At 43.2% G+C, this 14432-nt stretch overlaps 1 protein-coding gene across 9 annotated transcripts in view; it reads right to left on the reverse strand.

Annotated features, from left to right (window-relative positions):
- LY96 (lymphocyte antigen 96) overlaps positions 1-14432 on the reverse strand; it is a 96983-nt gene that overhangs the window by 26316 nt on the left and 56235 nt on the right. For 2 of the 9 annotated variants that reach the window (XM_049853700.1, XM_049853699.1), the window contains exon 2: positions 3415-3660. The exons of 4 other annotated variants lie outside the window; for them this stretch is intronic. In XM_049853700.1, the coding sequence (XP_049709657.1) occupies positions 3415-3517 (103 nt within the window). In that variant the 5' untranslated portion in view covers positions 3518-3660. Of the gene's footprint in view, positions 1-3414; positions 3661-6400; positions 6612-14432 lie in introns of those variants that run through there. 3 more of the 9 variants (XM_049853698.1, XM_049853695.1, XM_049853703.1) reach the window with 3 other exon arrangements.

The following is a 14432-nucleotide window of genomic DNA, read 5'->3' on the forward strand; positions in this document are numbered from 1 at the left end:
ATTGACATGTCAGGGGAGTGGCAACCAATGTCACAAAACAATATGTGTATTAATTGTTTTATGAGAAACTAATTTGCTCTGTAACCTTCGTCTAAAATACAAAAGAAAAAAAAAATGTGTTCAAATATCATCAGCTCTGGTAGGCCTTCCCTGAATCCTTCACAACTCCCCATCCCCACAGTCACAAACACGCTATCGTTCATAGTACTTGTTCATTCTTTATTATAATAAATCTTTATTTATAAATCTTTATTATAGTTGTTTTCAAGTCTGTCTTTTTCATAAGAATATAACATGCCTCCAGGGCAGGAAGCATGTCTTATTAATTCTTTCACAGTACTGGGCACAAGGTGGATAATTAAAGTGGGTTCATTCATTTGCATCTGGTATCTGTTGTTGTTAGCTGCCATGGAGTCTGCCCCTGACTCGTGGCAACCCGAATCACAACAGGATCAGACGGTTATGATCCATGGGGTTTACACAGACTAGTTTTTTTGGAAGTAGATCACCAGGCCTTTCTTCCCAGTCCGTCTTATACTGAAAGCTCTACTGACCTGTTCAGCATCATAGCAATGCACAAGCCTCCACTGACAGACGGGTATTGGCTGACCATGAGATGCACTGGCCAGGAATTGAACCCAGGTCACCTGCATGGAAGGCGAGAATTCTACCACTGAACCACCACTGCCCCCAATCTGGCATTTACTAGGTGCCTTTAAACTTTGTTTTAGGCACTAGAGAAACAATAAGCAAGACAGTCGTGGGACCTACCCTTGAGAAATATACTCTCTAGTGAGGAAATAAACTAGGATAATGGGATAAAGCATGAGTGTGTGATGGGGAGGGAGGAGCAGGGAGAAGGTAGAGACAGTTCACCTGTTACTCGGTAAGTGAGTGAGGGGGGAAAAAACAGGCTTGAAGATGTTGGGGGAAGAGCATTTAAATCAGAAAAACTAGTCGTAGGTGCAAAGGCTCAGAGGTGAGAATGACTTTGATGTGTTCAAGAAAAAAAAAATGCCAGTGGGAATGGAAAATAATGAGTTGGGGGAGAATCACAGGTACCAGACAGGTAAGCAGGTGGGCAGGTAGTCAGGGCCATAGCATGAGGGGCATGGAGGCCTTGGTATAAAGTTGGGGTTTTTCCCTACTAGCAGTGAAAAGCCACTGGAGGGTTTTAAGCATAGGGGGCCACACTATCTGATTTATGTACATTTTGAAAAGACCACTCTGGCCTCTCTGCGGAGTACACATTGTATGGAGTCAAGAATTGAAGCAGAGAGAGGCAATTCAAGAGGCTGTTGCAGAAACCAGGAGCCCTGGTGGCACAGTGATCAAGAGTTCAGCAGCTAACGGAAAGGTTGGCAGTTTGAATCCATCAGCTGCTCCTTGAAAACCCTATGGGGCAGTTCTACTCTGTCCTATAGGGTCATTATGTGTCAGAATTGACTCAACAGCAACGGGTTTGGTTTGGTTTTGCAGAAACCAGAGGAGAGATTAAGGTATGATCAATAACAGACATAGATGGATTCTATCAACAACACTCTGGAGATAATGAAAACAGGAATTACTGATAATTGGATGTAGGGGGCTGAGGAAAAGAGATCATTAAAGGAGATGGGGCCTGGCTTGGGGCCTGAGAAATTAGGTGGAAGATGAGATGGAAAAGACTGAGGCAGGAATAGGCTTGAAAAGGTATAGATCAAGAGTTCAAGCTCAAGATGGCTATTAGACCCCTCCACGGCCACAGAGAGCTTGTACAATAAATGAATGAATCCTAGCAATTTGTAGTTATGCCTCCTGCTCCACATATATAAAACGAAAGCTAGAGTTTCTGAGGGTACGGACTGTATCTTACTAAACCTTCGCATTCTCAGCATTCCTTAGCATAATGATTAAACATAATGTCCATTCAATAAAAACTTGTTAAACTGAGTTAAATTGAACAGACTTGACCATGCTCCATGATGCAGAGAGAACTTTTGACCGGCCTCCAAGGGTTTGCAAGAAACAGAAGGAAGGGTAAGGATGTTTCAGGTTAGAGGAAATATAAGTACAATAGAGAGGCGGGTAAAGAGGCTGGCCTGCTTGTAGTGGAGGGACATGCCACATCCTAAGATAAACAGGCACAGGAGGGAAGACTAAGGGCAGTGGTGGTTCAGTGGTAGAATTCTTGCCTTCCTTGCGGGAGATCCGGGTTCAATTCCAGCCCGTGCACCTCAAGCACAGCTACCACTCGTCTTATCGGTGGAGGCCTGTGTGTTGCTATGATGCTGAACAGGCTTCAGCGGAGCTTTCAGACTAATACAGAGGAGGAGAAAAAGGCCCGGCGATCTACTTGTGAAAATCAGTCAGTGATAACCCTAGCGATAGCAGCAGTCCAGCCCCTTTGTGCATGAAACCACCATGACTTGAGGACAGCTAACACCAATAAAAGGGATGACCATGCTGATACCTCACATCCAGTCTATCAGCAAATCCTGTCAGCTCCGTGTCCACCATAGTTCCAGAATTTACTCCTTCTTATCACCTCCATCACTATCACTCTGGTCCAAGCCACCATGATCTCTCACCCGGATTACTGCAATAGCCTCCCAAGAAGTCTCCCGCTTCCACTCTTGCCACCTTACAGATTATTATCAACACAGGGACCAGACCAAGCTTCGCCCACAGCAAAAGACGAGTCCTCACCCTGACCTGCAAGGCCCTCATGCCCTTCTCCATTGCTTCTATGACCTCATCTTCTCCTGACCTCTCCTCACTCACTCCACTGCAGGCACCCTGGCCTCCTTGCTATTCTTCCAACACGCCAGAGATGTTCCTGCCTAAGGCCTTTTGGGCTTACTTTTTCCTATGCTCCTTCCCCCCGATTATCATCAGCACGACTCACTTCCTCAACCATTCCTGGTCCTCGCAAATGTTTCCTTCTTGGTGAAACCTTCCCAGACCATCCTAATTCAAAATGCAACCACCATCTCCTCCATCTCTGGACTTGTATGCCCTCCTCTTCTTTATTTTTCTCTCAGTCTTTACCAACATCTGACATGCTGAATATTTTGCTATTATGTAATATTATACAAACTTCACAAGGACATGGACTTTTGTTTTTGTTGTTCACTGTTGTATCCTCCGTGCCTAGAATAGGCAAATACTAGGTGTTCAGTAAATATTGGTTTACATAATTAATCCATTAGTTCCTGGGGTTTATGGGCTATCTACGGAAAAAAAAAAAAAATCAAAACTGAGTCTGCCTACTCTGGAATGCCGCAAGGCACTGTAGACTGACTCACACACCCACATTTTCAGCCTTTTCAAAGTTGGGGAATCAAAACAGCCAAGTCTTGCCGTTTCTGTACATGCCCAGTAGCTTGGCCAAATGGAAATTTACCTCTCCTTTTTAATGGAAATCATCCTCACCCTCAGGATTGAGTAAGGGGTTGCTGTTGTGCTTCCCACGCTGGGTGCCTTTCGGCTGGGCCAGACGGTATTCTCCAAGGTGCAGAAGCAGTGATACGGCCATGGGGATGGCAGCGAGCAGAGGTTTGCTGCAGCCAGGTATTCCATCTGCTCCCGCCGTCCCCAGCTCAGCGAGGCAGCAGCAAAGAACCACCAGGATTTCTCCGCGTCAGACAGAAAATGTAAGATTCTCCTCCAGAAAATCAACTCAAAAGACAAATCGAGTTACGGTTACTAAAGGATTAAAAAAAAAAAACAAAAAAAAACAAAACCCGTTGCTGTTGAGTCAATTCCGACTCATAGCGACCCTATAGGACAGAGCAGAACTGCCCCATAGAGTTTCCAAGAGGCGCCTGCCGGATTCGAACTGCCGACTCTTTGATTAGCAGCCGTAGCACTTAACCACTATGCCACCAGGGTTCCCAAAGGATTCAAAGCTAAGTAATAATATGAAGTATTATGTCAAGAAAGGCCAAACGAACAGTGTAGCACCAAGCAAGTGGTCTAATCAACACATGGTAGGTAAGGGCTAAAGAAGGAGAGAGAACCGTAGCCTGTCTGGACTGAAGGGTCTTTCTCAAAAAGGAGGACTATAAGCTTATCTTGTTGGATGGAAAGGTCCCTGGGTGGCGCACACAGTTGCCCTCAACTATTGACATAAAGGTTGGAAGTCTGAACCCACCCAGTGGTGCCCTGGAAGAAAGGCCTCCTGATCTGCTTTCGGTAAAGACTAAAGCCAAAAAAAAAAAAAGCACCCTATCAAGCAGTTCTACTCTGTAACACATGGGGTCACCATGAGCTAGGAGCAACTTGCCGGCAACAGGTTTGGTTTGGTTTTTGTCTGAGAGATAGACAAATTGAGAGGGAATTTAGCGCAAGCCACAAAGAAAACTACAGGTGTGGAATTGGTCACACACCTAAGCCTTGTTCTCACACCCATGTAATTACACTAATCCCCCAGAAGTAACTTTTTACCAGTATTTCCCAGAGTGTGTTCTGTAGGAGAGGCAACACACCACATATACACACAAAAATTTAATAAATTGGAATTTTGGGGGGTTAATAGATTTCTCTGGAGCCCTAGTTAAGTGGTTAAGAGCTGGGCTGCTAACCAAAAGTTGGCAGTTCAAATCCACCAGCTGCTCCTTGGAAACCCAATGGGGAAGTTCTACTCTGTCCTATAGGGCCTCTACAAGTCAGAATCACTCCACGGCAACAGTTTTGTGTGTGTGTGTGTCTGTGTGTCTGTGTGTGTCTGTGTGAATAAGTCTCTTTATTGCAGAATTTTTCAGAACTCAAGAGTACATTTGTAAATCTATCCCAAATACTTAGGCCATGGATCCTTTTTTCCCAAGAGTATCAAATAACTAGTATTTTGAGAAGCATCAGTTTAAACCTTCCTGGTATTGCTAGTGGATAGAAAAGGCCAGCCAACCCATGGAGAGCAACTCAGTGGAAATTACCCAACTAAAACAATGGTCAGGCCCTGAAACTGTACCTTCAGACCAGCCAAAATCTGATGCTGACAAGGGGGAAAACAGTGATACAAACAGTTAAAAGCTAGGTATGGCTAATTAAAAAAAAAAAAAAAAAAAAAGCCACTATTTGTTGTTTCTGTATGTCCTGTGCTAAAACTTCACCTCCCTCCAATCATTACAAAGGCAGTTCTAAAATCATTTTCATTTTACAGCTAAGAAAGCTGAGGCATAAAGAGACACTTTGCTCAAGGTCACACAGCCATTAGATCACACATCAGCTTACATCTGATACACAGGTAAATTAGTAACAGACATCTTATGTTGATTTAAGAAAAAAAAAAACCTGTTGCCGTCGAGTCAGTTCTGACTCATAATAACCCTATAGAACAGAGTAGAACTGTCCCACAGGGTTTCCAAGGAGAGGCTGGTGGATTTGAACTGTTGACCTTTTGGTTAGCAGCCAAGCTCTTAACCACTGCATCGCTATACAGGAAACCAAATATTAACCATAAAAAGCCTGACCCAAACTGCAAAAGCCTGCCAGAAACTGCTCTACAGCAATGTAAATTTGTCTTATCCTGCTAGAAAACGATAATCGTCAAACCCTTACCTCCTAATTTAAATCTCAGAAAGCCTCATGACTGCAGGTGGGTACCAAACCCAGTGCTGTCGAATCGATTCCGACTCATGGTGACCCTATAGGACAGAGTAGAACTGCCCCCTAGAGTTTCCAAGGAGTGCCTGGCGGATTCGAACCGCTAACCCTTTGGGTAGCAGCCGTAGCACTTAACAACTACGCCACCAGAGGGCCTAATTACTAACAGCAGGCCAGAAGTAAATTGATGTCAGTTGACCCCAATAAAAGTGGGAAGGCAGAGTTTATGAAAACACATTAACATTAGCCAATAGTTGCTATTCTATATATCTCTTTATAAGCCTCTTTGTGCCTAGCTTCTTCGAACCATTTCCTTTTTCTAGAATCAAAATGGTCTCCCTATAATGCATATAGAATAACTGTTCAGAATAAGCCTGATGTTCAAATTTGAGGGAGTTTTGATTATTTTTAACATATCCAATTAGGAATATAACTCCAAGAGTCCTAAAAAAAAATCGCAGCCCGGAGCAGAAACCAATCCCAGGAGGTGGCTAGGATTTGATTTTATTTACTCAAAAGGAAGAACCAATAAGTCTTGGGGCTTGGGCAAAAACTCAGAAGCAGGCAGTTCTACTGAAACTAGGAAAAATCCGAAACCGGGCTGAAGGTAGAGCTAGCTAACCACAGGAAACAACAGAAGCATTTGAAGGTCAACACAACACAGTTTAGAGACAGTTACCAACCATGACTTTTCCTGTCAGCAGCAGCTGGAACGCGCGGTTGTTTCCTGTGTCTGGCCAACAGCAAACTCCGGTTCCTGTGAAAACTCACCGTTGAAATAGCTGAAACCATTTGTTGCTGCTGGTTTACTTACCACAGTAGGTGTACCAAACACTTAAATCGGAGGAGTTGCAGACCCAACGTTGCTCCCCGGGTTCGGGAAAGATGGAAGAAAAGAGGGTGGAAAAAAGCACAAATGGGAACATGACTGAATTATCTCCAAAACTTTAAAAGTGAAAGGAAGATTGGTAACTAATCATCAGACTCTTCTCTTGCTGTAAGCGGAGAAGATTTAGTCATCAGTCATGTGATTTCTGAGTTCCTATTTGACCATTTCCTCTTTTTGTGTGTGTGCACATGTGTGTTTTAATTATTTGAGCACTTCCTGTGGTGGAAGAAATGAAAGCTTATTAGAATTTGCTCTTTTTGAACACTTGATGCAAATGAAAGTGACTGGAGCTTTAAAACAAAACAAAACATTTCCCAGTCAACAGTAACAAAACCAGTCCTAGGTCTCCTGTAGAGTCTCAACGGTGCTCCTTTTCCAATTGCAATACTATTCTCTCCAAGAATTCTTTATACAACAACTTCTCACGGTCCAGAAACCTGGATCTAGAGAGCTGAACTGAACAGTCTCATGCAAACTATTTCTGCTCAGCAACAGGTTTAGCCACAGGGCAGGGTAAGGCTGGATAAGACCCCAGACATGGGACACTTGCTGTAGTGTGCTCTGAGGGTGTGGAATTTATCAGTCGTCTGCCCCTATAGGGTCACTACGAGTCGGAATCGGAATCCGCTTGACGGCTGCCCCTACCAGCTTTAAGAATGTACTCATCTACAGCAAATACAGCCCAAGGCAATGTTTTGAGTCCTCATAATGGCCATTATTTTGTATGCAATATGCATTTCATTTCAAACCTTTCACTCCATTTTAGAAAAGTAGCTGATCCTTTATATGCTTTGCTACTTGAAATTCCTTTATAGGATATAGTTTTGAGGTTAAAAAAATTAGTAGCCAAAAATGGCATAACTCTATATCTAGTTGGGGCCTAAAAATCGAAAGTTAAGAGGAAATTAATCATATGATGGTAAAAGGTACAGATCTGTGCCAGCCACTCTTCCATTTCTAAAAAAGGCAAAAACCTAGAATGTAGTCTCAAAATATCATTGCCAACTAAAAGGAACCAGGACTCCTTGGGGAAACAGCTGATTCCATGTCTGGGGCAGAATATGTATAAGATGAGCCTAGAACATTTTATCATATTAGATAGCCAATTCGAAGAGGGCCCCATTGACCAAAGATGGGTGTATCAGTTTCCTATTGCTGCTGTAACAAACTTAGTGGCTTAGTACAATGCAAATATATTCTCTTATCAAGTCCCCGAGAGCCAAAATACGACCTTTAGTATATCCCACCTGAATTTAGACGTCAACTCAAGAATAGATTTGACGCATTGAACACTAATGACCGAAGACCAAACAAGAAATGACATCAAGGATATCAGACGTGAAGAAAGCAAGAGGTAATTGAAAAGAAAGAAAAGACCAAGACGGGTGTCAGAGGAGACTCTGAAACTTGCTCTCGAACGTTGAGCAGCTAAAGCAAAAGGAAGAAATGATGAAGTAAAATAACTGAACACAAGATTTCAAAGGGTGGCTTGAGAAGACAAAGTAAAGTATTATAAGGACATGTGCAAAGAGCTGGAGATGGAAAACCAAAAGGGAAGAACACGCTCAGCGTTTCTCAAGCTAAAAGAACTGAAGAAAAAATTCAAGCCTCAAGTTTCGATAGTGAAGGATTCCACGGGGAAAATATTAAATGACACAGGAAGCATCAAAAGAAGATGGAAGGAATACACAGGGTCATTATACCAAAAAGAATTAGTCGAGGTTCAACCATTTCAAGAGGTAGCATATGATCAGGATCCGATGGTACTGAAGGAAGAAGTCCAAGCTGCACTGAAGGCTTTGGCAAAAACAAGGCTCTAGGAATTGACAGAATATTAATTGAGGTGTTTCACCAAAAGGATGCAGTGCTGGAAGTGCTCACTCGTCTATGCCAAGAAATTTGAAAGACAGCTACCTGGCCAACGGACTGGAAGAGATCCATATTTATGCCTATTCCCAAGAAAGGTGATCCAACTGAATGCAGAACTTATAGGACAATATCATTAATACCACACACAAGCAAAATTTTGCTGAAGATCATTCAAAAGCGGCTGTAGCAGTATATTGACAGGGAACTGCCAGAAATTCAAGCCGGATACAGAAGAGGACGTGGAACCAGGGATATCATTGCTGATGTCAGATGGATCCTGGCTGAAAGCAGAGAATACCAGAAGGATGTTTATCTGTGTCTTATTGACTACAAGGCATGCAACTGTGGGGATCATAACAAATTATGGATAACATTGCGAAGAATGCGAATTCCAAAACAATTGTGCTCATGAGGAACCTGCACATAGATCAAGAGGCAGATGTTCAGACAGAACAAGGGGATGCCGAGTGGTTTAAAGTCAGGAAAGGTGTGCATCAAGGTTATATCCTTTCACCACGCCTACTCAATCTGTTTTGGAATCGACTTGATTGCAGTGGGTTTGGTTTTGGGTCTTATTCAACCTGTATGCTGAGCAAATAATCCAAAAGGCTAGACTATATGAAGAAGAACCGGGCATCAGGATTGGAGGAAAACTCATTAACAACCTGCGTTATACAGATGACACAACCTTGCTTGCTGGAAGTGAAGAGGACTTGAAGCACTTACTAATAAAGATTAAAGACCACAGCCTTCAGCATGGATTACACCTCAACATAAAGAAAACAAAAGTCCTCACAACTGGACCAATAAGCAACATCATGATAAACAGAGAAAAGATTGAAGTTGTCCAGGATTTCATTGTACTTGGCTCCACAATCAACACCCTTGGAAGCAGAAGTCAAGAAATCAAAAGACGCATTGCATTGGGTAAATCTGCTGCAAAATACCTCTTTAAAGTGCTGAAAAACAAAGATGTCACCTTGAAGACTAAGGTGCACCTGACCCAAGCCATGGTATTTTCAATTGCATCATATGCATGTGAAAGCTGGACAATGAATACAGAAGACCAAAGAAGAACTGATGCCTTTGAATTGTGGTGCTGGCAAAGAATATTGAATATACCATGGACTGCCAAAAGAATGAACTAATCTGTCTTGGAAGAAGTACAACCAGAATGCTCCTTAGAATCAAGGATGGTGAGACTGCGTCTTACATACTTCGGACATGTTGTCGGGAGGGATAGTCCGTGGAGAAGGACATCAGGGTCAGTGGAAAAGAGGAAGACCCTCAACGAGATGGATTGACGCAGTGGCTGCAACAATAGGCTAAAGCATAAGAACAATTGTAAGAATGGCGCAGGACTGGGCAGTGTTTCGTTCTGTGGTACGTAGGGTCGCTATGAGTCAGAATCAACTCAGTTGCGCCTAACAACAACAAATTCTTTTATACCTCTGGAGGTCAGAAGTCAAAAATGAGTTTCACTAAAGTTATCAGAGCTGGTTACTTCTAGAGACTCAGGGGAGAATTTTTTCCTTTCCTTTATCAGCTTTTAGTGGCCACCTACATTCCTTGTCTTATAGTCCGTTCCTCCTTCTTCAAGGCACATCATTCCAATCTCTACTTCCACCATCCTATCACCTTTTCCTCTAATCTCTTGTCTCCCTCTTACGAGGACTCCTGTAATTAATTACACTGATCTACTAGTATAATCCAGGATAATCTTCCCACCTCAAGATCCTTAACTTAATCACATCTGCAAAGTTCCTTTTGCCATATAAGGGGCCAGAGATTTAAACACGAACATCTTGGGGGGCCATTATCCAGCCTACCACAGTGGTGGTGCGGTGGTTAAGAGCTATGGCCGCTAACCAAAAGATCGGCAGTTCAAATCCACCAGCTACTCCTTGGAAACCCTGTGGGGCAGTTCTACTCTGTCCTATAGGGTCACTATTCGGAATCTACTCAACAGCAATGGGTTAATAATAACTGCAATGAATTAAGACACACCGAATACGTTTAAATTCACAAGCGCACAGTAATTTTTTAAAAGTCTAATTGGTCATTGTCAGATGATCTTAGGAAACCTATCCTATTTTGAAAACTGATAAATAAAGGGAGAGAATCAAGCATTTATCCTGACTTTTCTACACAAATTGAACTATTAAGCAATCAAACAGTAGAGAGGGGAAAGTTTTTCTTACTTTCTTGTACTCTTCTACCTATAGAAGTATTCCACCTGATAAATAAAAAAGGGATAATAGAATACAACCATTTTGCAACACCTAGTGAATTAACTAAAAAAAAAACAAAAATTTTTTTTTTGTTGTTTTTAGTGAATCAGGCAATCTAGGCATTGAGCCTCCAGGGTTGCTATCATCACAAAGAGAAAGATAAAAAGACCTCTGAACCTCCCGATGGAGGAACATCGTGGTAGCTCGTCTCCAAGATACTCCCAATGATCCTTAAAAAAAATTGTGTAGTCCCCTCCCACAGTGAATGAAGCTGACTGTGTAACCAATAAAATATTGTATGATAACAGGGTAGTCATAAAATGTATTGTGGCTTTCAGCTTGCTCTCCTTTGGATCACCTGCTCTGGGAGAAACAAGCAGCCCTAAAGAGTGATCCACATAGTGAGAAACTGAGGCCTCCAGCCAAAAGCCAGCACCAACTTGGCTGTTGTGACCCCTCTTGGAAGCATGTCCTCCTGCCTCAGTCAAGCCTTTAGATAGCAGCAACACAAGCATCTTGGCTACTGCCTCATCCGATACCCTGAGCTAGAACCTCCCAGCTAAGCCACTCCTGAATACCTCACCTATACTCATTGTGCAATACTATAAGTGTTTATTGTTGTTTTAAACCTCTAAGTTCTTAGGGTAATTTGTTATTAAGCAATAGGTAGCTAAAACAAACAATATCATCTATGAAGTAGCCTTGTCCAGAGTAATCAAGCCTGAATCTCAGAAAGCCTCAAGATACAACTACAAATTTACTGGAGATACAGAAGTCAGAGGAACACGTTAAACAATACCATAGGAATGCAATCAGAAAAGTCTAGATCATAAGATCTAAAGAACAAACAACTCAAGTTTCTTCATTTGCGAGGAAAACACACACACACAGAGTAAAGAAATAGAGGGCCCATAGATCGGAAGAGTCTTAAAAGACATTTCAAAATCGCAATGCGTAAACCATATTTGGATGGTGAAATGGTTGTGTGTCAGTGGTCTGGCTGTTATGATGTAGTTTGGCAGCTATGTAATGATATAATCATCTGTATGATGAGCTCTGATATAATCACCTCCATGGTAAGATTGGCTATGAAGCAGCCAATCCGCTGAAAAGGAGTTTCCTTGGAGGTGTGGCCTGCATCCAATATATCTGGACTTTCTGGCAAAGCTTGCTGGCTTTTGCTCTGCTTTGGATCCTGCATTCAGCTTGTCATCATCTGACCTCCGGTTCTTGAAACTTGAGCCTGCGGCTTGCTGTCTTACCTGATGATCTTGGAGTCATCAGCCTCTGCAGCCTGTGAGCCAGAAGCCTGCCATCTGACCTGCCAATTTGGGGTTTGTCAGCCCCTCCAGGTACATGAGTGAGGAGAAGCCTCCAGCCTGGCACCTGACCTGCAGACTTGGAACTTTCCAGGCTCTACAACCATGTGAGCCAATTCCTTGATGGAAATCTGTCTCTCTCTCTCTAAATATACATATATATACATACACATATATATATATACACACACACACTGTGATGGTTAAGATTGTGTGTCAGCTTGGTTGGGCCATGATTCTCAGTGTTTATATGTGATCACTCCCATGATGGGATCTGCTGTGAGTAGCCAATCAGTTGAAAGGGAGTTTTCTTGGGGGTGTGGCCTCCATCCGAATATAAGCAGACGTTCTGCCTTTTTGCTCACTCTGGATCCTGCAGCTGCCTCCTGTTCACCTGACCTCAGGTTCTTGGGACTTGAGCTATCAGCTTATCTGCTGATCTTAGGATTCATCCATTTTCACAGCCTGCGAGCAAAGCCCTGCTCTCCAACCTGCTGATCTTGGGTTCCCCAGCTCCTACAGCTATGTGAATCAGGAGAAGCCTCTATCCTTATGCACAGACTTGGGATGTTCCAGCCTCTACAATCCCATGAGCCATTTCTTTGATATAAATCTCTCAGTATATATTTATACAATTTACTGGTTTTGCTTCTCTAGAGACCCAGCCTAATATATATATATATATGTTAAAAAAAAAAAAAAAAAAAAAACCCGTTGCTGTCGAGTTGATTTCAACTCATAGTGACCCTATAGCTGCCTCATAGAGTTTCCAAGGAGCACCTGGTAGAGCAATGGACTGCTTTTGTGTGGCCATTCTCTCCATGGTCTTGTAACTCCTACCCAAGTGACTGGGTGGGACTGTGCAAATAGGATAATTGTGGCCCACCAAAGGGACTGGCCAGTTTTGCCATTCCAGACGTGGGAAAAAGAGGATCCTACCACCATCAAGGAAGAACAGCCAGGAGCAGAAAGCACATCCTTTGGACCTGAGATCCCTACCCTGAGAAGTTCCTGAAACCAGGAGACAGAGAGAGAACTGTAACCCTGAAAACAGGAAGTGGCAGGAGAGACCGGCAGATCACACAGTGGGCTTCCTGGCCCAAGAAGCTAGAAAGCTGAGTGCCCGGGGTGCCTCAGGGCACTTACTGGCAGGGGCTAAAAGAGCTTTGTAACACTTGCCTGAGCAGGGCTGAGGCCCAGGGACAGAGAGAGAGGTACGCTTGCAAGCATAGCTGAAAATGGGCTGTCCTGATGGAAGAACTGTATCCCAAGTGTCCCAACCTGAATTGGAACCTATTACTTCCCTAATAAACCCCATTAACCATGAGTATTATCTGTGAGTTCTGTGTGGCCATTGTAATGAGTTATTAAGCCCAACAGAGAAATAGAGAGCACTGTGGGAGGTGCGGTTGGTTTCAGAATTGGTAAAGATGGTGGAGAGAGAAGGCATGTCTGATCTCCACCTCACAGGAATCAGCCTTGGGCTATTGATCTTCATTCTCCTTCTCCCTTGTGAAGTTAGGTCAGATGCCGCCCCTACGCCATTTGTACAGTAGAACCCAGCCTAAGACAGACCTTGACCCAAAATATTTTTAAAAATTATGTAACGATTGAAAATTTGAACATATTGAATATTTGATAACATCAGGAATGTTTTTAGGATATAATGGATGATACTGTGGTTATGTTTTTTAAGATGTCCTTATCTTGAACAGTTACAAAATTAGATATTTAAGAAAGGATTGTTAGGATGTCTGCATTACTTAGGAGGAACAGGCAGGGAGGGCGGGACATGAGGTCAGAGTCAGCACTCAAGGAATAAGGGAGGGACTTCTGAGAGTCTATTTGGCTTTTTTTAAGGAAGGGTGGGCTCTAAGTCTCAGGTTAAAGGAGGCTGATGGCAAACACTTTTCTGCTTCAAGCTGTGCCCTGTGAATAAGCTTCTAGCAGCCTCAGACTCAAACGATCCTTCCCTACAAACTAGTGATGCCCTGCAGCTTCCCCGGCACCCTCCCTCATACACACACGAGATGTGAAGATTAAGTTCGCCATCATGGCTGGCCATAGGAGACGTCAGGCAGCTCCATAAACACTGGGTGTTTTTTTCTTAACCGTGACTCTGGCAAGCAGCACAGTACCTGACACACTGTTGTTGTTAGGTGCTGTTGAGTCGATTCCGACTCATAGCGACCCTATGCACAACAGAACAAAACAATGCCCAGTCCTGCACCATCCTTAAAATTGTTGTTATGCTTGAGCTCATTGTTGCAGCCACCGTGTCAATCCACCTCATTCAGGGTCTTCCTCTTTTCCGCTAGCCCTGTACTTTGCCAAGCATGACATCCTTCTCCAGGGACTGATCCCTCCTGACAACATGTCCGAAGTATGTAAGACGCAGTCTCACTATCCTTGCTTCTAAGGAGCATTCGGTCGGAAGAAGTACAACCAGAATGGCACGCTCCAGGCACTCAAAAAAAAAAAAAAACCTAATGATATAAATAGCACAGTTTGTCGCCTATTCCTTCCAAATGGCTGAAA

Source organism: Elephas maximus, chromosome 15 (genome assembly GCF_024166365.1).
Source record: "Elephas maximus indicus isolate mEleMax1 chromosome 15, mEleMax1 primary haplotype, whole genome shotgun sequence".
NCBI classification, from domain to species: domain Eukaryota; kingdom Metazoa; phylum Chordata; class Mammalia; order Proboscidea; family Elephantidae; genus Elephas; species Elephas maximus.